The sequence below is a fragment of the Polypterus senegalus genome, chromosome 16 (assembly GCF_016835505.1).
Source record: "Polypterus senegalus isolate Bchr_013 chromosome 16, ASM1683550v1, whole genome shotgun sequence".
Taxonomy (NCBI): Eukaryota; Metazoa; Chordata; class Cladistia; order Polypteriformes; family Polypteridae; genus Polypterus; species Polypterus senegalus.
This window is the reverse complement of record NC_053169.1, coordinates 30532556-30555660: the sequence shown is the minus strand read 5'-3', so window position 1 is coordinate 30555660 and position 23105 is coordinate 30532556. Positions and strand designations below refer to the sequence as shown.

General features: G+C 40.7%; 1 protein-coding gene across 1 annotated transcript in view; it reads left to right on the top strand.

Annotated features, from left to right (window-relative positions):
• Positions 1-373: 373 nt before the first annotated feature.
• opn3 (opsin 3) overlaps positions 374-23105 on the top strand; it is a 48933-nt gene continuing 26201 nt past the window's right edge. Inside the window, exon 1 of the mRNA XM_039738895.1 lies at positions 374-1017. Within this exon, the coding sequence (XP_039594829.1) occupies positions 684-1017 (334 nt within the window). The 5' untranslated portion in view covers positions 374-683. The remainder of the gene's footprint in view (positions 1018-23105) is intronic.

Sequence of the window (23105 nt, the reverse complement as noted above, 5' to 3'; positions counted from 1 at the left end):
TCCCACAGTCCAAAGACATGTACATTGGCGATCCTAAATTGTCCCCATATGTGCTTGGTGTGTGTGTGTGTGTGTTTGTGCGCCCTGTGGTGGGCTGGCACCCTGCCCGGGGTTTGTTTCCTGCCTTGCGTCCTGTGTTGGCTGGGATTGGCTCCATCAGATCCCGTGACCCTGTAGTTAGGATATAGCGGGTTGGATAATGGATATATATATATATATATACTGTTTTTGTTTGTCTTCAAAAATTCAATCTGTGACTGATTTAAACACAGCAAAGTTCAAAGTCCTCAAATAAACCATAAACCGGTTTGGAGAGATTTCCAATAGAGTAGCCGAATTGTATGGATTTTTTTTTTTTTTTTGTTCTGCCTTATGCTGTATGTAGTCCGACCCCCAGCATGCCTATCCCTCCCTACTCTCCCCTCTCGAGAAGAGCTGACGGCTCTGTAAACTGATGCGCACCTACAGTAGTGCGAGAAGAGAGGCGTGAGGGCGGGGGGATCTCATACTTCACGTCTTCCTTAACTCCACAGCGAGAAGCGTCCTAATTTTCCAGCGGAGCAGCCGAAAGAAGAAGAACAGATGCGGGTTTTTAATCGGATTAGAAGAAGAAGAGACAGCGGCATGGTCGGTTCTGGAGTTCGCCGCCACATCCTTTCTTTATTTAAGCCGGTAGCAGCTTGATGCAATGTCCAGCAATGAGTGGCATCAACGACACCCTGACAGAAAACGGTAGCGGGGAGTACTTGTTTAGCGCCGCTACCTATAAACTTCTCGCAGTCACGATCGGAACCATTGGTGTCCTCGGCTTGGGAAACAATGTGCTCGTTTTGGTTCTCTATTACAAGTTCAAGAGACTGAGGACGCCGACTAATCTTTTTCTCTTAAACATTAGCATCAGTGATCTGCTGGTGTCCGTGTTTGGAGTGACGTTCACCTTCGTGTCTTGCATCAAGGGACGATGGATCTGGGACACGGCGACCTGCCTCTGGGACGGGTTCGGCAACAGTTTGTTTGGTAAGTGGCGCATTACATCCATCAATCCATCCATTTTCTCCTAACCTGTGTTTTTTTTCCAGTAAGGGTCTCAGGACATCTGGAACCCCGTCCCATGTAACCCTACTACTAATTTAGGAGTCCTGAGATCTCAGCCTACATGTGCCGATCCATTAATCGACATTATGCACATTTACCTGAATGGCATAACTTTTCCTCTTGGCTCGTCACCGCTTTAGTCATTACTTGCACTGTATGTATATTACACAGATCTCGGGGCAGTCCCGCGCGGAGGGGTCTTTTCGTTTTCACCTCCGCTACATTGGATTGCTGCGCACACGGGTGATCGCTAACCTTAAAAGTAGGAAAGAAATAAATGAAATACCTGTTACAGTCCCGTCGCTTTAGAAGGCTGCGACGCAGGAGTTGTCAGCTGTGTTCTTAGAATCAATTGAAGAAGCTCCATAAATCGAGACACGCATCACGCTTGGATCAAGAAATCAGATTGCGTCCCTACATTTTATATCGCTAGTACTTTGGTGAATATTCTGATAAACAAAATCTAACCGAATTATGCCAATTAAACAAGTGACCGAGTGGAACTACTTTTCCACGTTTGAACATTTTAAATCGAGAAACACATCCCTTCTGCGGTCGTTTCCTGTTTTTCTGCCTACAGCACTCACCACCTACTTTTCACCTTCTGCCACCACCTCCAGTACAAATGCACATTTCACATCGTTCTATACTTTCTGTGATTGCTAATGTATATGAAAAGTGTTAAGTAAAATTATAAAGTGGACTGCTAAATGCCTGATTTAAAACGGTGTGTGTGCAGTGTGTAATGACTCGAGAAATTAAAAATAAATAAATCGCCATATAAAATACAAGCTCATTTATTAAATTTATAATATCTGCGGACTCTTTAAATCTTTATGCTAAGGAACATAAAAATGGCATGCATAATTGTGTTATGCACAACAACATTTGAATATATATGGTTATTTAATTTTTAAGCAAAAGCTCAGTTTGTTAGCAGAATGATAATACATATTGTCATTTGATTGTCAGGATGGAAAATATTTGTAAATCCCCAGGATACATATAAAGAAATAAGTTAACTTTCTCTTATGATGTGATCAAAGTATTCCTTTGTATTTATTACATTAGATCTGTATTAGATATAGATATATGTAGATATGGGCGGAGTGGTGGCTCTGAGGCTAGGGGTCTGCACTGGTAATCGGAAACTTGCTTGTTCAAATCCCGTAAATGCCAAAAAAGTACAAGAATCTTAACCTGCAATTGCTCCATCCTGGGTATGACGTTAATCTGCATCCAGTCCTGCATGTAGGCCCTGCAGGAAAAAAAACCTGGGGGTTGGTGGCAGCATTGGCACTCCAGCCATCATAAAAAAAAAACATCACACTGGTCCCATTCCATCTGAACAAGTGTGTTGCTGAGGTGTCACCCGTTGCATGGCTGCACTCGGCTCCTAATCTGGGATCCTGAGTTGGTTTGTCGTGCGGTGAATGTGGCAATGCGTTGTATTAGCATGTGCACAACAAGTTTAACAGAAGTCTGATATGGTCTGTACAATTGTAATGCCTAAAATAAAATATGCAGTATTTGTATGCTTTAATATTTTATGGAAGGGTTTGTAATCATCATAAAACTACTGATGTGATTCAATTAAATTAAGAAAGAATCAGTCATCCATCCATTATCCAACCCGCTATATCCTAACACAGGGTTACAGGGGTCTGCTGAAGCCAATCCCAGCCAGCAAATGGCGCATGCACACACACACACACACACACACACACACACACACACACACACACACACACCAACACACCAAGCACACACTAAGGACAATTTAGAATCCCCAATGCACCCGACCTGAATATCTTTGGACTGCGGGAGGAAACCAGAGCACCTGGAGAAAACTCACGCTGACACGGGGAGAACATGCAAACTCCACGCAGCGAGGACCTGGAAGCGAACCCATGTCTCCTAACTGCAAGGCAGCAGCGCTACCACTGTGAAGACAGAATTATAAAGTTTATATTTACATTTACTTATTTGGCTGACACCTTTATCTGAGGCAACTTACAACATTTATGACACAATTGGTTACATTTCTTCTAGTTTTCCTAATTAATATATCCATGTCATTGAATATATGCCTATAGAAGAAGAAACCATGCTGTTATTTGTATGACTAACTGTCATGTTATGGCATTACTCAATGAGTGAACAAAATAACAGGTGACTCGGCTCCTTTGCTGAGTCAAACAAATTGAAAACTGTCAATGCTATACGTGCAAGTAACCTGCCATGACTGTTATTTGGACTAAGTAGTTTGAGAATATGCATCAGAATATATACATTTATATTTCCACCCATCCATACATTTTCTAAAAAACTTCATCCAGTCTAGGATCACAAGGGGCTTGAGCCAGTTCTTGCAACTTGAGGTGAATGGACCAAACCTGGATGGGGTGCCAGTCTATCACAGGGCACACGTCTGGGCAAACTCATTATCACTCAGATCATAGGAATATAGGAGCTGTTTTGATGACAACAAGCAATTTAGATAAACAAGTCTTGTCAGTCTCTATCTATTCATCCATTCATAACTACAGGGTCACGGGGGTCTGCTGGAGTCAATCCCAGCCAACAGAGGGCGCAAGGCAGGAAACAAACCCTGGGCAGGGCACCAGCCCACCACAGGACACACACTAGGGACAATTTAGAATCGGCAATGCACCTCACCTGCATGTCTTTGGACTGTGGGAGGAAACCCATGCAGACATGGGGAGAACATGCAAACTCCACGCAGGGAAGACCCAGGAAGTGAACCCAGGTCTCCTTACTGCGAGGCAGCAGCGATACCACTGCGCCACCGTGCCGCCGTTCTATCTATTCAACTTTTGCAAAATATCTTTCAGTCAGAGATCGACAAAGTGCCACAATCTACTGTACTATTTGGAAACTTATTTTAGGTTCCTGCAGTTAAAAAAAAAAATTCTGAGATTTCTGCAAAGTTTCTGTCTGTGTCCCCATGCTCCTTTTGGATACTGGTGAAGAATGATTTCCAGAGCAATTTCCCCTCCCTAAACCCATGCTGACTATACACCTGCATCTGAGATGTGTTGCTCGATCCTTTCTTCTTATATAATACGCTACCATGGCTGTTCGTTTGTCTGTCCAGGATTTTAAATCACCTGTAGCTCGCAAACCGTGTGACCTATTGATCTGAAATTTGGTAAACATACTGTATACTACATGACCTCTACTGTCTGCTGTCGGGATGATGATTTTTATTACTCTTTTTCTTTTTATTTTATTGAATTGTACAATCAACTCTCGGCAGTGGCCAGCAAGGCGCCGTTCTCATCCCTACCACCTTCGCCATCACTTCCCCTACCTCTTCATATCTTAAATCATTCTTGAGGCAGATTGAACACTTAAGTGCCAGCTTAAGTGAAAAGTTAAGAAAAATGTAGTAAGTAATTGCAACACAAAATCAGTTTTAACACGTAAAGATGCTGACGGAAGAAGAGAGGAAGCGGGCTGCTAGGGTGGAGAAAACAAGAGCTGCTTTGGAAGTAGCAAGCGCATCAACGTCTGAGCAAACAAATGGTAAATGTACAGAGAAAAAGCATAAAAACTATAAGTCAAGTGTATTCAGTGCACGTTATCATGCTGTCTGCCATTACTGGTCTTTAATAATTACTTCCATGAATTTACCCATGATACACAATCAGCTTATTGTCCTACAGATGCTACTATTTACTTTCTTTATATAATAGGCAATTATTTGCCAAATTCCTGCATTGCACACACATGCTTAAGCCCTGTCACATTACAGAACACCTCCAGTGGTTTTCAGTTCCAGACTTCATGTACATAATCATAGTGAGCCAGAAGCAGTCACGTAGCACTCCAGTGACCCCAACCCCCCAGTCGTGAATTCTGACATACCCCAACAACTCAATGGGGAATATGCAACACTTGAATATAAAAGCACCACAAATGCATTTGTATATCGGTATTTTGCTTCACCACATCGAATCATTCGGCAAACATCAAAACACGCATGTCGATCCTGTACGATCTGCAAATCGGCTTTCTGTCACATGTAGATAGTAAACAGAGACTTTATCACACTATGCCCCCCGATTTTTTGCTGGTACTGAGACTCGCGCACGCGTCACGTTAATATCTGAGGACGTGCTCAGAGGATGCGTCTAATGAACGCTGGGAACACGTGGCGGCCAAGATGTGTGATTTTCGGCGTGATGTCTAAACTGGCCCTAAGCCTGAGCCAAGACACCCTGTGAAGGAAATTTATTTCTGCGACTTGTTTCCGTGATCTAGTCCTTTCAGTCACTACCAACAGCTCATGACATAAGGTGAGGGTAGGAATTTATATCAGCTGGTATACTGAAAGATGAGCTTTTCGATTCAGCTTCCTCTTCACTACGACTGACATGTACAACAGCGGACACAGCTTCAATCCACCTGTCGATCTCCTTTGCATGTGATAGTTAAAGTTCTCCGCTAGAGGTAGCACCAAGTCCTCAACCCAGAGAGGGCACTTCACCCTTTTCTGGGTGAGAACCACGATGTCAGATTTGGAGATGTTGATGCTCATTCCAGTGGCTTCTTCCTCAGGTGCAAACAGCCCCAGTGTCTGTGTAAAGCAGGGTTCTCAGACTCTGGTCCTGGAGGGCCGCAGCGGCTGCAGGTTTTCATTCTAACCCTTTTCGAAATTAGTATCCTGTTTTTGCTGCTAATTAACTTCTTTTGAATTAGTTTTCATTGATTTGTTTTTTTAAGATTTGTTCCTCTGAACTGCTTCATTTATTTCCTTAAATGGCACCCAAACAGAAATGAAATGTGAAGTGAGTGAGCCAACAGAAGACCAACTAAGTCAGGGCCTCAAACCCCAACTAGTTGCTTAATGAGGCGCTGAGTCTTGTCATTAATTAAACTCGTTCTTTAATTCCATGGCTTGTTGCTGTTCTCGTTGTGCAATAGCAGACATTTCTGAAATTGTTGATTTTCTCTTTTCAAAGAGCACTGGTAAAATGTTTAGGGGACCTGAGCAGGTCAGCTTTCCTGACACCTTCATCTTTCTATATTTTCAGATACTGTGTGATGGTCACAGTTTGCTGGTCCTGTTTTGACTCATTTTGTATCTCATTATTGTTTGGCAGATAATTAAAAAAAAGAAACAATTAAGGAGTCTGAGACTTCAAGAGCAGGTCAATTAAAATTAATTCAAAACAAGTTAATTAGCAGCAAAAACAGGTCACTAATTAGGAAAAGGGTTAGAATGAAAACCTGCAGGCACTACGGCTCTCCAGGACTGGAGTTGGAGACTCCTGGTCTAAAGTCACAGCCCGTTGAACCCCTTATTCCTTCTAGTTGCATTATATGCATTGTATTTCCTGGTGGGTGCTCATTGGTTCTCAGCTTTCTCACAAACATGATCTGCCTGTACAATTTAAGACAAAATCAAATAACTGTCTGAGTTTATGTAGCTGGTTTATAGCCTGATGGGGCTGAATCACTGGGTATGTCATTCTACACAACTTGAGGTCAAGGGTGTGCACTGAGACTGCCCCCAACTCAGAAAGATTATGTAATTGAGAATCCCTGGTAAGTTGTGTAATGTGACATGGCATTTAAGCTGGTTCCTTGAACACAGCAGAAACTTCGGTTTACTTCAATCGCCTGCATCTTTGGGATGAGGTGGAATGAAAAGTTCATAGCATGAATGTGAGATAAATAAATGTACAGGAACTAATAAATATCATTGAGTCATCCATCCATTATCCAACATATCCATCCATCCATTATCCAACCCACTATATCTTAACTACAGGGTCACAGGGGTCTGCTGGAGCCAATCCTAGGCAACACAGGGCACAAGGCAGGAATCAAACCCCAGGCAGGGTGCCAGCTCACACACACACACACACACACCAAGCACACACTAAGGACAATTTAGAATCGGCAATGCACCTAACCTGCATGTCTTTGGACTGTGGAAGGAAACCCACGCAGACACGGGGAGAACATGCAGACTCCACACGGGGAGGACCTGGGAAGCGAACCCGGGTTTCCTAAGGCAACAACGCTACCACTGAGCCACCGTGCCACCCATCTTTGAGTCATCCCTGCACAAAATCCTGTAAGGGATATTTCCAACCCCTTATTAAATCCATGCTGTCAAGAATTCAATCTGTTCTGTAAGACATAAAGGGGGTCCTACTTTGTGCTAGATAGGTGTACATCACAAAGTGACAACTGAGTGCACAATATATTTAAGTTTGCATTGTTTAACTTGGTTGTGACATGTGTGATCGTCACAAAGCTTTTACCACCACAACATATGAAAGTGATGTCTTTTATTATGTAACACTGGCAAAACCTCCTTATCATAACTTAAACCAGAAAATTAGTAAAATTGAATGGCCTTCTGGGAAAAAGTGGAGCTGTTTTCTGAATTAAAAGTATGTGCTCACAGATTCACACACTTGACATTTTCCATTGAAAATTCTGAAAATATTGCCCACCAAAAACAAAGAACAATTGAATTGTTTGGAGTTTCAATTGAAATACACAGTAACAAAAATGAAGCTAAGATGGCTCAGTCTAGTGTCACCTCCCCACTTTGTCCATTTCTGATACATAACACTGCACATTTCAAGAGGTTTCTCAGACAATTTTATTTATGAAGTTAATAACTGCAACTACAAGAGAACAAGAAAGATCAATTTCAAAGTGAGCTGTAATGTAAAGCATCACAGAGCTCATATTTATATAATGTAGGCTGACAAAGCAAGAAAAACACAAAATAAAAGCATGTGTCCATTAGCAGGACAGGCTGGTAGTAGCTGAGGCAGCAATTCTTTCAAAATGCATCATGGAGTTTTACACTTGCTAAAGATAATAAAGTGTAAGTTCTTTTTAATTGTCTGCTAAAACTTTACAATTATCCAGAAATAATAATGAAAATGAGAGTAGACGTGCACAGGGGTAAATCTAATATGAAACTAATGAGGTTTAGGGTTCAGGGCCTCTAATCTTACAGGGGCCTGACTTTTGTCCATACTGCTTAAAAATTTCCTGTATGAGACAGGTTTTTAAAAAATAATAATATAGTGTAATTCAATATAGAATAATAGTTCAAATAAAATGAAAGGGTTATTAAAATATCAAAAAATGGTGGAACGACCCCATTGAAGAAGATAACAGTGGTTACCAACACCTCGTTGCTAGTTGCGGTTCAAACTTCTGGGCCCCAAAAATGTAGGTCTGCCACTAGACATACATATGAGGAAAAAAATATGAATTATAATGTGGAGGAGGGCAAACTGTTAATAAAAGCAAACAGAAGCCATAATGTAGTGTTTTTTTAACTTGGAATATTCACATTGTGGAGCGTGTGTGGCTATCATTAACAGCTTCCTTTGTGTGAACTCAGCTATTTTATATTACTGTTACATTTATTACTCAAAATACGACAATTTCCATTATTATGCAACATTATGTATGTTTACATTGCCTGCATAAAAATATTGTTTGTCCCCTTGGACATTTTTACCTTTTATTTATACACAAACTTGAATCACCGTCAATTTATTTTTCCTTTTTTGACACAGCAGAAGACTCTTTAATGTCAAAATAAAAAAAAAGATTTTTGTACAATGATCAAAATGAATTACAAATATAAAACACAAAATATTTGATGGCATGAGTATTTAGTACCACATTACTACATTATTACCATACCACATGCATTTCAGAAGAAGACATTCACCTGAAACTAAGTATGTTCAGGCCTGGCCAGTGTGTGGATGGAAGACCATCTAGGAAAAGTTTGGGTTGCTGCCGGAACAAATGTTGGTGAGGCCAGCAGGGGGGCACTTACCCTGTGGTCTCAATGTGCAGCCCAATGCCCCAGTGCAATAACGGGAACACTGTTCTGTAAAAATCGTGCCATCCTTCAGATGAAATATAAAATTAATCTCCTGAATCTCTGTGCTCATAAAAGAACCCTGGGCATCCTTTGTAAACAGTAGGGTGTATCCTGATGTCCAGACTAAATTGCCCTCCATAGCCTAGTCTAGTCATTCTGGCCCCTAGTAATCCCCCGTCTCTAATTGGCTCTCTCTCTCACCACTTCACCACCTAATAGCTCATGTGTGGTGAGCGTACTGGCGCAATAATGGCTGCTGTCGCATCATTCAGGTGGGTGCTAAACATTGGTGGTGGTTGAAGTGGCTCCCCACTCACTAAGGAGCTTTGAGTAGCGAGCCAGGGGCTATATAAATGTAAAGGATTATTATTATTGTTGATATTATTATACTGTATGCACCTTTGGCAGCCATGACACCCATGAGTCTCTGTTCTCATATCTCTATCAGCTTTGCACATCTGGACACTGCCACTTTTTCCCTATTCATCTCTGAAAAACTGCTCAAGCTCTGTCATGTTACATGTCCACCCACAAATTCTTAGTTGAGACCCAGACTAAGACTTGACCACTCCAGGACATTTACATTGTTGTTTTTTAGCCATTCTTATGTAGCTTTGGCTTTAATTTTGGGCTCGTTGTCTTACTAGAAAACAAACCATCTCCCACGGTGTAGGCTTCTTGCAGACTACATCAGATTTTCCTCCAGGATTTTTCTGTTTTTCTTTTGCTGCATCACTTTACCCTCACAGGCCTTCCAGGGAAGTATCCCCACTACTTGATGCTGCCACCACCATTTTTCACAGTGAGGATGGTATGTTTTAGATAACTTGCAGTTCTTGAACAAGGCATTTAGTCTGATGGCTCTAAAAACTCAATTTTGGTCTTGGCCCCTTCTTCCACCTGACTTCAGAGCCTCCCATGTTCTTTCTATGAAACTGTACCTAAGATGTCTGTATGGCTCTTTGCCCCTCTCCCATAAAGCTGCAACTGATGAAGAACCAGGAAACAGCTGTTGTCTCTCCAGCCTTACCCAGTGTAGCTTGTAACTCTTTCAGAATTTTCATTGGTCTCTTGGTGCTCTCCCTCATTCTTCTTCTTCTTGCACAATCATTCAGTTTTTGTGGTAGACTTGCTCTACTCAGATTTTCATCTGTGTCATACTCTTCCATTTCTTAATGACAGATTTAACTGAACTCCAAGTGACTTGGATATTTTCTTGTCTTCATCCTCTGACTTGTGCTGTTCAGTCACTGTTGTGGCAGAAGCACACTGCTCAAAGAAGGCACACAGAGTCTCAGGAAGGCAGCAGAATCAAGTTTTATTGCATGATACATACATGGACTCAAATCAAGTGAGTTGAGCAATTAGCAAATTCAGAGGGTTTACATTTATTACAATTCTTATCACTTATGCAAAATATTCTCCTCTTTCTAGTTCTTCCCATGTTATGTAATGTCCAAACCCACCATTACCTAATGTCCATCACTTGACCGAAACTGCCATCATTACTTCATACTCTGTGCAGGTGTCTGAAACTTATTCATTGATGAAGAACACAACTTAAGTCGAAACCAGGAAGACCCACCTATGAGACACTGTGCTGTTCAAGTGAAACTTACTTGATGTCCAAGCATCTTTCAAGGTTGGAGTTTTGAGCAGCTCCATTTCTAAAACAATGGTCTGCTTAACCCTTGTGAACATTGCCCCGGACACAGACAGGCAGACACACTCATGTCACCCAGCACATGTTTATTTTTCATTACTTTTTACAGTTCAGTACTCACAAGTCCCCCATACACCTCAGTCCAGACCAATCCAATGCCTTCTCTCTCTCTCTCCTCTTCTTCAGGCCGCCTCTTGCCTCCTCCAGAGACCTTGTCCAATCTTCCACCCGACTCTTGTCTTCCTCTGAAGGGAAGCGGCCCCTTTAAATAAGCACCCAGATGTGCTCCAGGTGTGTTTCCGGCAATCTCCCACCGACACGCCCCAGAAGTGCCGGCTGTCTCCCCGGAAGAGCTCTGGGTGTCCCTGTTCCTCTTTCCCCCAGCACTTCCTGGTGTGGCGGAAGTGCTGAGGTCCAGGGTCTTCCAGGTATTGGGGTCGAGCTTCCCAGCTCTTTACCTGTGGCCCGCAGGGCAGTCGCCCCCTTGAGGTCTGGAGGAGGCACAAGCCCTCCTCCGGTCTTCTCGGGCGTCCCGACTGAGTACCACCTCCATCTGGGTACCACACCCTAAGTATACACAGTGTCCTTGACTAAAGTTTTTGAACTTAGCAACAAGATATTAGTGGTTTGCAGCTGGAAAGAGAAAAATAATAAAATACACAGGCAGGGCTTTTTATGGTTATCCTTTACTGGACTAGCGTGCATTAGGATATAATACTTATTTTCATACATGCTTATGATTCTCTTTGAATATATGCAATCATCAACTATAAGAATATTCTTTTCTACATCACCTTTCCCACAGAGTTTCTAGAAGTGTTCCTTTCTCTATATTGTGTAGTTTGGGCCACCATACTGACTTACCACAAATTGGCCTTTTTCACATAGAGGGGCATTTCATTTATGCTGCTATGAGTGGATCTCGATTGCACTTATTCTGAGACTTCTAAAACAATTTCATGGCAGCAGTGAAGATTCATGTGTGTTATATTAAAGGGGGTGAAGACTTATGCAGTCGACTCTTTTGTGTTTTATATTTGTAATTAATTTAGACCACCTTGCAGAGATCTGCTTTCACTTTGACATTAAGGAGTTAATCAATGGTAAAAAAGCCAAATTAAATCCATCAGGATATAAAGCTGTATACCGTTAAAATGTGGAAATCTCCAAGAGGTGAATGCTTTTTATAGGTACTGTATGTATTACCAAATGACGTTGCAGAAGTGAACATTTCTTTACATGCCAAGTAGGCACAAAAGGTTCATGGAGTGATTAAGCCATGTGAAATATTTTTTTCCTTGCACTTTACTAGCCTTTGTGAGTAATAATCTGGATACCTCCACTAAAGGATTATTTCCAATTTCATATAAATATTTTTTATTGTTGTTATAGTGCCTTGTGGCTCATTGATGATCAATGCTCCAATGACTATGGAAGATACCACCCATAACTCCAAGGGGCCCTGGCTGTGAGTGGCTTTGTGTTTGCAAAATGCAGAAATTAATCAAGATTAAACCCCTTTATTCAATGCAGTCTAGATACAGAATGATTTATCATTCACGTAAAATGGTTAAAGGAGTGCAATCCAGTTGAAACTGGCTCTGATATACAGTACTGTACTGTATATGCCACAAAGAATTTTAAAAGGTGTCTGGCCACAATCTGTAGTCTACAGCTTCTGCAGGACACTTTTCCTCTAGATGGCTCCCGAGCTGCTGTATCACCTAAACTGCTGCACTAATTTAATACTTTAAAGTGATTTTGCAATATTATGATTTTTTTCTTAACATTTTAGGGAATTGACTGCAGTATTCTTTAATATAAAAATATATATACATTTTACAGCTCCAAACTACTGGAATTAAATACCAGTTGTGTCAATGTGAAGTTTGTATACTCTCTCCAAGTCAATGTGCATCTTTTCCAAATATCCGTGTGCACACAAATAAACTACATATGCACAGTATATCATAAAGGAAGCAGCAAGAAGATGTAACAGTGCCAGAGGGCTAGTCAACACTGATGTGACACTTGCTATTACTTAAGATATTTAAAATGGACAAAAGGTGAGAAGAGAATAGGGGTGTGAAGCGAGGTTACTTTTCTTCAAAGGTGTGGCATCAACTACATTTCATAATTAAATGAAGCCTATGGTGTTCCCTGTACAAATGAACAATTAGTGAAACATTTGGTGGAGACAGGTTAAAACAGTGTGGATGTGCATATTGGACAAACACACACAGGGGTACATGGTGCTTCCTGGGAAGAGGGCATGTTACTGTACAGTAGAACCTCGGTTCACGACCATAATTCGTTCCAAAACTCTGGTCGTAAACCGATTTGGTCGTGAACCGAAGAAATTTCCCCCATAGGATTGTATGTAAATACAATTAATCCGTTCCAGACCATACGAACTGTATGTAAATATATATTTTTTAAAAGTTTTTAAGCACAAATATAGTTAATTAAACCACAGAATGCACAGCGTAATAGTAAACTAAATGTAAAAACATTGAATAACACTGAGAAAACCTTGAACAACAGAGAAAACTAACACTGCAATAGTTCGCTCTATAGCGCTAACAACTGCTGGCTAAGAGCACTTTTTTTAATTAGTTTTAAGCACAGGGAAAAAAAATTAACACTTGAAAAAATCCGTAATTTAATAAACCACCAAGAAAAATAACATTGCAACAATGCACACTACGAACCGATCTCTGGAAACAGAAGTGAAAACAAAATCAAGCCCAGTGCATTCTTTAACTGCCTTCCTACCTTAATGCGTCCAGCTCTCTCTCGTGCTGCCTGTGTGTCTGCATCTCTCTCTCACACTGCCTGTGTGTGTGTGTGTGTGTGTGTCTCTCTCACGCTGCCTGTGTGTGTGTGTGTGTCTCTCTCGTGCTGCCTGTGTGTGTGTGTGTGTCGCGCTCTCTCGCTCTCTCTCTCTCTTACTCGCTGCACAGGAAATGCACAGGGAGAGACTGAACATGTACAAACCGAAAGGGAAACTGGCTTGTTCGTATACCGAGTGCGTGGTCGTGAACCGAGGCAAAAGTTTGGCAAACTTTTTGGTCGTAACCCGAGTTGTACGTGTACCGAGACGTTCGTGAACCGAGGTTCCACTGTATATCACATTATCAGACCTGTGACATGCACCTAACACAAAAGACAGCAACTAACCTCTAAGGTTCTTTTTTCAATAGGGATAGGAAGAAATTCCAAAACCAGCTATGTAATAGTTAACCTGTCTGACTTTTCATTTTGCACTCCATGTATTCAACACTAGGGACCATGAATGCCAGGCTGCACACTGACTGGGACTGTCTTTGTTTACAATCCTTTACTTCAGTCCATTTTACCACCAGTAGAGGGCTTCAGAACAGCATCCTTCTGTGCCTTTCAAGGACCACAGTTACACAAGGAATAGACTATCTTAACCTCTTGGCCTGGTAGTAAGTAAGTAAGTAAACTAATAGCAGTAGATATAAGCAATTAAACAAATCATACAACCTGGCTGGGTTTGTGCAGTCTTCATACAGTCCTAGATGACAATTCCCATGTGGCTTCTTTTCTTTAGTTGAAAATTTTATATCATTAATTGAAAAGTGAAAAGAAAAAGATTCCTTTTTGGAAAGAGAGCTGCATAAATACATAGGTATGAATAAAAGACTGAAAGCTGCAAGATAGTGTCCATTTTAGGTGAGAGGCTCCTTGCAAGTGTTAATTTTTGCAACTGAGCTGAGCTGGTCTCCTTTTCCCTTCTCACACACATGCCAACACCTGATTTACTTGTTTTTACCTCCATTAGCAGAATGCATCATGCCATTTTCACAGCTCCTCAAAACATGCAGAAAATGTTATTGAATCATTATCACTAAGCTCAAGGTTATTTTCCTATGGGAATCAAAACCTGCACTTTCTAACTAAGTAAAATAGTCAGAATACATGTTTTTCTTTTCAGCTTCCCAGAATACAGTGCACTTCTGTTCAGCTTGACAGGACTTTCAGGCTTAAAGTCTATCACTTGAAATCTGTCAGTTGAAATGGTGAATATTTCTCCCATACAGGACACCGGATAAATTTTAGAACCAAACATGGCCTGCAATTTTCCCTCTACAAATCTGTGAATCTCAGATAAGTTCGATGAAGTGCATAGTGTACAAACATATGCACATAAGTAACTCATTCAGGTATATTATTATAAGATAAACACTGTATACACTATATATAGTATTCAGTGGATTCAGAATGTATTTCAGACTCCTTCACTTTCTGCACACTTTATTGTGTTATAGATTTAATTTTCAATAAATACATTTTCCATTTTTGCCTATCAATCTAACTCTTAATGACAGAGTGAAAACATGATTTCAGAAAGGTTTGAAAATGTATTAAAAAATCAAAAACTGACATTTCTCATTCACATAAGTTTTCAGACCTTTTGCTGTGACATTCAAAATTGTGATCAGGTGCATCCTGTTTGTTTTAATTCTCCTTCAGATGTGTTCAAATCGTGGTGAGGCATAGATATGGGCAGGGGGATAGAATCATTTGTAAAGCTTTGAGTGTTCTCAGGAGCGCAGTGCCTCAAAAATTTTCAGATGAATGAAGTTTGGCTCCACCAGGGCTCTCTCTAGAGTTGCCTCTCTGGCCAGGCTGGGTAACCGGGCAAGAAGAACCTTATTCAAAGAGATGACCAAGACCTCCAAGGTCACCACTTCAGAAGTCCTCTGCTAAGATGGAAAAACCTGTTGGAAAGATTACCATCTCAGCAGCACACCATCAATCAGGTGTTTATCTCAGAGTGGTTAGGTGGAAGACACTTTTGTGAGATGGCATTTAAAGGAATCTAAGAGCATGAAGAAAAATATTCTTGGGCCTGATAAGATAAAAATTTAACTCTCTGGGCAGAACATCTAGTAGTATATCTGTCAAAGACCAGGCCCTGTTCATCACCTGCCACCTTTACAGTGATGCATGGTTTTGGCAGCTAAATGCTTTGGGCACAGTAGCTGGGACAGGGAGATTGGAATTATGGGAAGGATGCATGCCTTCAATTACAGAGAGATCCTTGAAAAAACTGCCTCCAGAGTGCTCATAACATCAGACAGGGATGACTGTTCAACTTTCAGCACGACAGTGACCAGAAGCATATGGCCAAGACAACGCTGAAGTGGCTTTGGGACAGGTCCCTTACTGTCCTTGAGTAGCCCAGTGAAAATCTAGACTTAAACTCCATTGAACATCTGTGGAGAGACCAGAAGATAGCAGTTTATAGATGCTTCCCATCTGACATAATGGAACTTGGGAGGATCTGCCAAGAAGAATAAGATAAACTGTCCAAATCTAGCTGTGCAAAGCTTGTGGAGACTTATTCAAGCGGAACAGCTCTAATATCTGCCAAAAGGGCTTCTACAAGTACTGAATTAAGGGTCTGAATACTTATAAATGATTGATTTTAGACACAGGCTAATTGGGGTAATGCTAGAAACTAAGAGCAATTGTGACAAAAACAGGTTATTCAGCCCAAAAAGCTCATCCATCCCATTCACCTGATGGTCTAAACTTACATCAAATTTAGATCTGATGGTCCCAAAAGTCCTACTCTTCACAGCACTGCTTGGTAGTTTATTATGTGTCTCTATGGTTGTTTGCCTGAAGGAAAACATTTGAATATTTGTGCAGAATCTTCCCTCAAGATGTTTCCCCATGTCCCTGCGTTCTTGTTGAAAGATTCATTGTAAAATGTCCGCTGGGATCCACTGTACTAATTCCTTTCATACATTTAAACACTTTGATCATGTCAATAAACGATCAAGATATTCTACTATAAGTGAACCAGTTGATAACAATTTTCTATAATCATACTGAGTACCGTTGTGACATAAAGATTGTAATAATCATTCATCACAAAATATAATAGAGGAGGGACGGTGATGCACTGGTTAGTGTGCTGCCGCAATAAGTGTTGTGTCTGGTCACTAGATGTGTAGAAATTGCATGTTCTTCCAGCATTTGCCTTGCTTTTCTTCCCCTGTCCTCTAATAAATACCCCCGCTTAGAATACTCAATCGATATGCAATGATAGATTTACTGTTCATTTAATGTGACGCTTCAGAAGTGACAAGACGTTTTCGTCTACATCTCTGAGTGTTCTATGGGTTTGTCTGTTCATTTTATTCCTGCTTTGTTCTCAGAGCTTTGCTGTTCATGGCTGTTTCCTCTGATTGACATTCAAACAGGATTGGTCAGCTTTTAAGACTCCTCCCACTGTCACTAAAGAGAATTTCTCAATGTTATCATTTTAATCAGCAATTAACACACATTTGTATCAGCCAGGCGGCTTACCGTAAGGGATTTACCTTTTAATCATGCCTGACCTAAATTAAAATTGCTACAGGGAAAAAGTGTTATTTTATTCTGATAATAATCATTTCTTTACAAGATGGGAAATAATTAATCAGCAAATCCAGCATTTTTCAATCCTCTTTAACCTGAAGGCAGGTGCATACTGACTCTTCTCTTTTACAGCATTGTATCCTTCTGTACATTTTCTATCCCACTTATCTTATTCAAGGGTCTTGGGAAAAAGAGTGCCTAACCTTCACAAACCTGAACGTTTGGTTCCAGCTAATTGCTTGGCACACTCATACCAGTTAAACTAGCCTGGCTATCTTTTGGATATGGAAGGAAAGCCAAAGTACCAAGAGGGAGATCCACACAACAAACTCCACACAGGTAGCATCTGGGATTTACATTTACATTTTACTTATTTGGCTGATGCCCTAATCCAAGTTAACAGGCAATATTCACAAGACAATCAGTTACATTTTTTTGTTTTTAATTCAGTGTCAGTAGTTTTGCACCCAGACCTCAAGAGTTATGAGGCAAAAGTGCAAACCATATCTCTGTCAATAGAAAATTCATTTACATGCTCAAGTATGCTTCTGGAGTTGTTCTTTGGCAAAATGCTCCAATGTCATTAAACTGGTCAAAAAAGAGTTAAATCTCATCATTGGCAGCTGTGAATCTGAAAACAAGCATGAATCATTTTCTTGTTTTATAAATATATGTAGTACTTCATGTACCGTTGAGTAAATAACATCCATCACTTTTTTATGCCTTTGACCTGAGCATCCAATGACATGTGGTATGAACACAGGTAGCTGCATCACCCAACCACACTGTTTCAACATATCTACCGTATAGCAAATAGCTGGATGAAAACTAATCAGACACCCTAACCCTAATCCTGGCGGAACATCTCCTGGAACCACAGCCAAGGGACCAGAGAGGAACTCAAGCCCACAAAGGCTGAACATCTTTGGTAACCATAGCATGAGGACCAGGGATGAACTCAAGCCCATCAAGGCAGAACATCCATTGGAGCCACAACACAGTACAAGCTTACCTTCTGACAAAACAAAATAAGAAATAAATAGAAAGAATAGAAATAGAATAAGACTTACTTGGATGGGGGGCACCACATGGGAGAATACATAGAGAATCAATAGAGAAAACACAGGGAGGGGACAAGTGCTTAAGCCCAAAACCAAATTGGTATAAGATGGCCAGTGCTTCCTGAAACTTCATGAGCAGAGAGAGACACAAAACTCAGGATTTGAGCAGTGTAATCAAAACTCATGGGGATTCTATTTTCCTAAACCCTAACCCTAACCCGGATTGCATGCAGAAGACTCTTTTCTGCTTGGCTGCGCCACTGTGCCCTGCAAAGTATCGACATGATGGCACGTGTGCTTTTTCACTTGCACCCAGTGCTACTATGATGATAATAATAATAATGCAGATGTTTTTACATCAATTAAATAAGTGTTGCGACTTGGTTACTTTAAAAAATAGTCACATTCCGTAATGCATATTACTTTTAATGTCCATTGCTCCAGGGATTGTGCTGCTGAGCTTATCAGGTATGTTCAGCTCATCAATGTAAATTTAACAAATTCTGAAGTATTGAGAGAGATTATTTCAACAAGATGAGGGAATAATGCAGTCGTCTGAACATTTGCCTCAGGACATGTATCTTGTGGATACTTCTGCCTGTGGCTGCTGAAGATGTGTGTGAAGCTGACACAAGAGTGGAAGACAGCTGAGGGGCTGGTATCTCTTTGGGTCAACCACTGCTTCTCCATCTGCTAAGGTTCATTAACTTGGGCATGTGAATGCCAGCAGAGCTTCATGCTCATGGAGCTGGGAAAAAGTATGGCAGATCAAATTACCATTGGCTCCCATGTGAGTCATGTGAAGCTGGGCTGTTGGTAAAACTGCATAGGGAAGGGAGGATTCAGACTACAGAGCCGTTACAGGGCAGCCGTGAAAGGAGAGTCTTAAAGCTCAGATGCAGACCTGGAACGCTGTTTGCAACATCATTTCAGTGAAGGAAAACAATCAAGAATATAAGACTTTTGACCAATGAGAGGAGTCCATTCACTCCATTGTTAAGCTAATGACTAAGCAGCCCCAATATCTCATTCAGACACCTCTTAAAAGTTGTTAAGATTTCTGCTTCAATTACATGTCTTGGTAGTTTGTGAATACAAGTGCAGCTCCACACAAGAAGGTTCACCTGTTTACTTACAATCGACAGATCACTGCAGAGAAGTGCAGCATTTAACACCTCTGATCCGCTGCATGACCAGGAAGCTCTCAACAAACCTGCTGCACCACCTGATGACTAAGACACCTACTGATGTGCTCTTGTCACCATCTGCACAACCCCAATGGACCTGAAGATCACAACACTGTTTTAAAGTGATCACAGAAGAAAGTGAATTCAAAGGGTGGGCTCTATTACACCATTGACAAGTTTCATCACCCATAGTCTGGGCTGTCGTTCTATCACCCAATAGCAGTGGTGTCTATAAAAATAGGAAGCTCGCAAAGTCGCAAACAGAATTCCATCAAGTGCGTTAATGGTGAGTAGCGAGCTACCTAAAAGATCCATGCAAAAGAACATTGTGGAACTCATCACAAACAGTATAATGTAGTGCTTGGAGCTATAAAGTTAGTAGGGTCATATGGATGGACAGATCCAGTGGGATTACAGAGCGAGCTGTTCACGTCACCAGCACGGTGGCACAGTGGTAGCACTGCTGCCTCGCAGTTAGGAGACCTGGGTTCGGTTCCCGGGTCCTCCCTGCGTGGAGTTTGCATGTTCTCCCCGTGTCTGCGTGGGTTTCCTCCCACAGTTCAAAGACATGCCGGTTAGGTGGATCGGCGATTCTAAATTGGCCCGTATGTGTGTGTTTGTGTGTGTCCTGCGGTGGGTTGGCACCTTGCTCAGGATTGGCTCCTGCCTTGTGCCCTGTGTTGGCTGGGATTGGCTCCAGCAGACCTCCGAGACCCTGTGTTCGGATTCAGCGGGTTGGAAGATGGATGGATGTTCACGTTACCTCTTTCACTCACTCTGTCAGTTTCATAGTTTGTAGCCAAAAAGAAAGAACAGTGGCCCACAAGGAGTTGTCCCAGTAGACCCAATTGCCTGTTCTTCCCTGGCTACGCCTGTGAAATCTAAATCCAAAAGTGCAGGTGTAGTAGTACTTCAGTAATAAATAAATGTTAAAAAATCAAAAAATAATAACATAAATAAGGAATTGAAAACTTTAATCATAACTGTATGTGCAAAAATGTATGGGTGACAAAGGTGACAATAGCACGGTAAGCATGATGTAATCTCTTCATACTCTTTATATAGCCAGCATACTATGCTGTTGTGGTGTTATTTGGAAAAAAAGTGTTATGCAGGTAAAAAGATAGATAGATAGATAGATAGATAGATAGATAGATAGATAGATAGATAGATAGATAGATAGATAGATAGATAGATAGATAGATAATGTTTTTATAATATTAAACAATTTCAGAGTGTCAAAGTGATTAATCTAAAGGTTTTTATAAAAGAGTGAACTGATGCCCTGTTTTGGGTTGTTGCAGTTGGAATAATCAATGGCCCTCCTTACCTGAAACTGGATTAAGTAGTTTGGCACATATGGATACATGGATGAATGGATTTGCAAGGAGAAATAATATTATGTCCGTTTTTTCTCTGGAAGCTTCAAAAATAGAATTCAAGCTTCTGTTATTTAAACAAAACAGCAGACACCTTTTGCTTAGATAATTATCCTTTTTTATTTTTTGCATCAGTCAATCAACTGAAATGTTTTTTGAAAGGGGAATTGCTTTCAGATTCCTTTGCATATATCTGCCAGACGCCTTTCAGTTCTTCATGCAGATGCTATTATTCATACAGAACACTATCTTTGAAATTCAAATTCAGGTTAACCAATTTACTACCTTGGCATAACAAATTGGTTTAGCTGCTACCCCACATTTAATTTCCTATAACTCCCTGAAAGAATTCAAAGTTATATTTTGAACATGAATATTTTGTGTGCTGTATTCTCCTCATTGAATGTTGTTAGATTTTAAAATCTATACATTTTGTCTTAGACTAGACAGAAACAGATCATTATATTTCAGGAGTGTCTTCTTACCATAGGGGGTTAGCAAAATCCTTTTTTTTGGCCGAATGATCATAAAGGGATTGGTTTTCATCTGAATAAAATATGGAATCCTTGACAGACTTTTGAAAAACATATTTACATCTAAAAACATTACATATAAGCCAACATGTGAAGTGAAGAATACTGGTGGTGACTATTACTATAACAATACCACATTTTCTTTTCAAATTTGGATCACATTCCCTGAAGTCAGAAATATAGGTGAACTAGCGTGTTCATCAGAAATGCACCTCCTATATCAGGCATGATTGATCACCTTCTGTCTTTGTCCTTCTCTTTGCATTTGGAGAACATGCAAGGGCATCATCAAGATGACATGGGGAGCGAGTTCAGGTCAGATGTGAACTATGTAATATATTTTGAGTGCTACAACTATTGGGAAAGAGCAGAAGGAGCATACATCATCTCAAATGTACATGCACATGAGCCGTAATATAAAAATCTTTCCCTGGAGGAACACTTAGTCTCAATAAAAGAGACATGATTGATCACCTTCTGTTTTTGTTTTTCTCTTTGTGAGAAGGTACAAGGGCACCATCAAGATGGCTTAAAACGGGGCATAAAACAATATAAAGGAACTACATTGCATTTAGATATCTTCAAGCTAGCATGGTAAACCAAGGATTTCCAAGTACGAGCCTAAACCTCCAAATACAACAGGATTTCCCCATAATGGTGGAGAGTAAGTAACCCAGCAGGTGACAGGAATATGTGGCCCTCTGTCCGAGGTATCAGATGGGAGCTAGCACATTGCTTCAACTCAAAGTATTGGCTCTGTTAATGGTGGGGCTAGAAGAAGGTCAATTATGAACTTTAGGTCACTTAGGTGACAGGACACAATCCTGATATTAAAAGACTGGGGCAGCCTTCAGTCACATAGAATACTGGCCAGATTCAACATTAGAAACATAAGAAATATTTAGAATATGGCTTTTTAAACCTATGAACTGCCAAGACCATAAATGGCACATACAAGGAATAGTGAGGGACTGGCAGAGACTGGAACAGTCTTAACAACTTAGCAATAAAACAGAAATTATTTAAAAAAATCAAACTCAAAATAACAGCGCCAAAAGGTACTAAACATTAGTGAAGATTCCTTTGTGTAACTTCAGGAACTTTAGTGAAAATATTTGCTTGGTGTTTAAGATGGACCATGTCCACCACCATCTTAAATAGGGTTTGTGTGATGATCTCAGACACAAACACACCAGCTTAAGGTTATGCGCTTGCAACATGGACACAACCAAGGCAAAGATTGCCACATAATGAGTTTGCAGAAAGAGAATAAATTAGTAAACTTAAAGTAATACAATTGCAAATTACATTAAAAAACACAAAATAATGGTCACATATCTACAGGGTGGTCCAGATCTAATTATGCAATTATGAAAAGGCAAACACATCGCACTCGCCGTTCGACTGACAACTGCCTCTCCGCCATTTTGGAATGCAGGGCAGGTGCTGCCATCTATCGGCAACAAAAATTATTTTTTGTGAATTCTCTATGTAATAAACTTAATAAGTTATAGCATAATGAAAATTGCATAATTAGATTTGGACCACCCTATATGTTTATAATGTGTAGCAAAGGGGCTGTCTGAGGGCCCAGCCAATTTAGGACAATTTACATCTTGGGACATACAGTAGGTACACCTGAAGCCACTCGATAGAGCTTTAATCTGGTGTTGCTAGAGATAAAGTAAGGTTGTGCCTGCCCCACAAAGTGGTACTGAAGCTTGTCTGGATGCGATCCAGGGTAGTAGTTTTAAGCCAAGCCATTACATGGAAGAAAGGTAATTGAGATTTGAGTTTGAGGTTGACTTTGGGGCAAAGACTCAACTCGAGGGAAGAAGAAATGTCAGGATTGGAAGAGAAAGACGGAGAGAGAAAGGAAATGAAAATG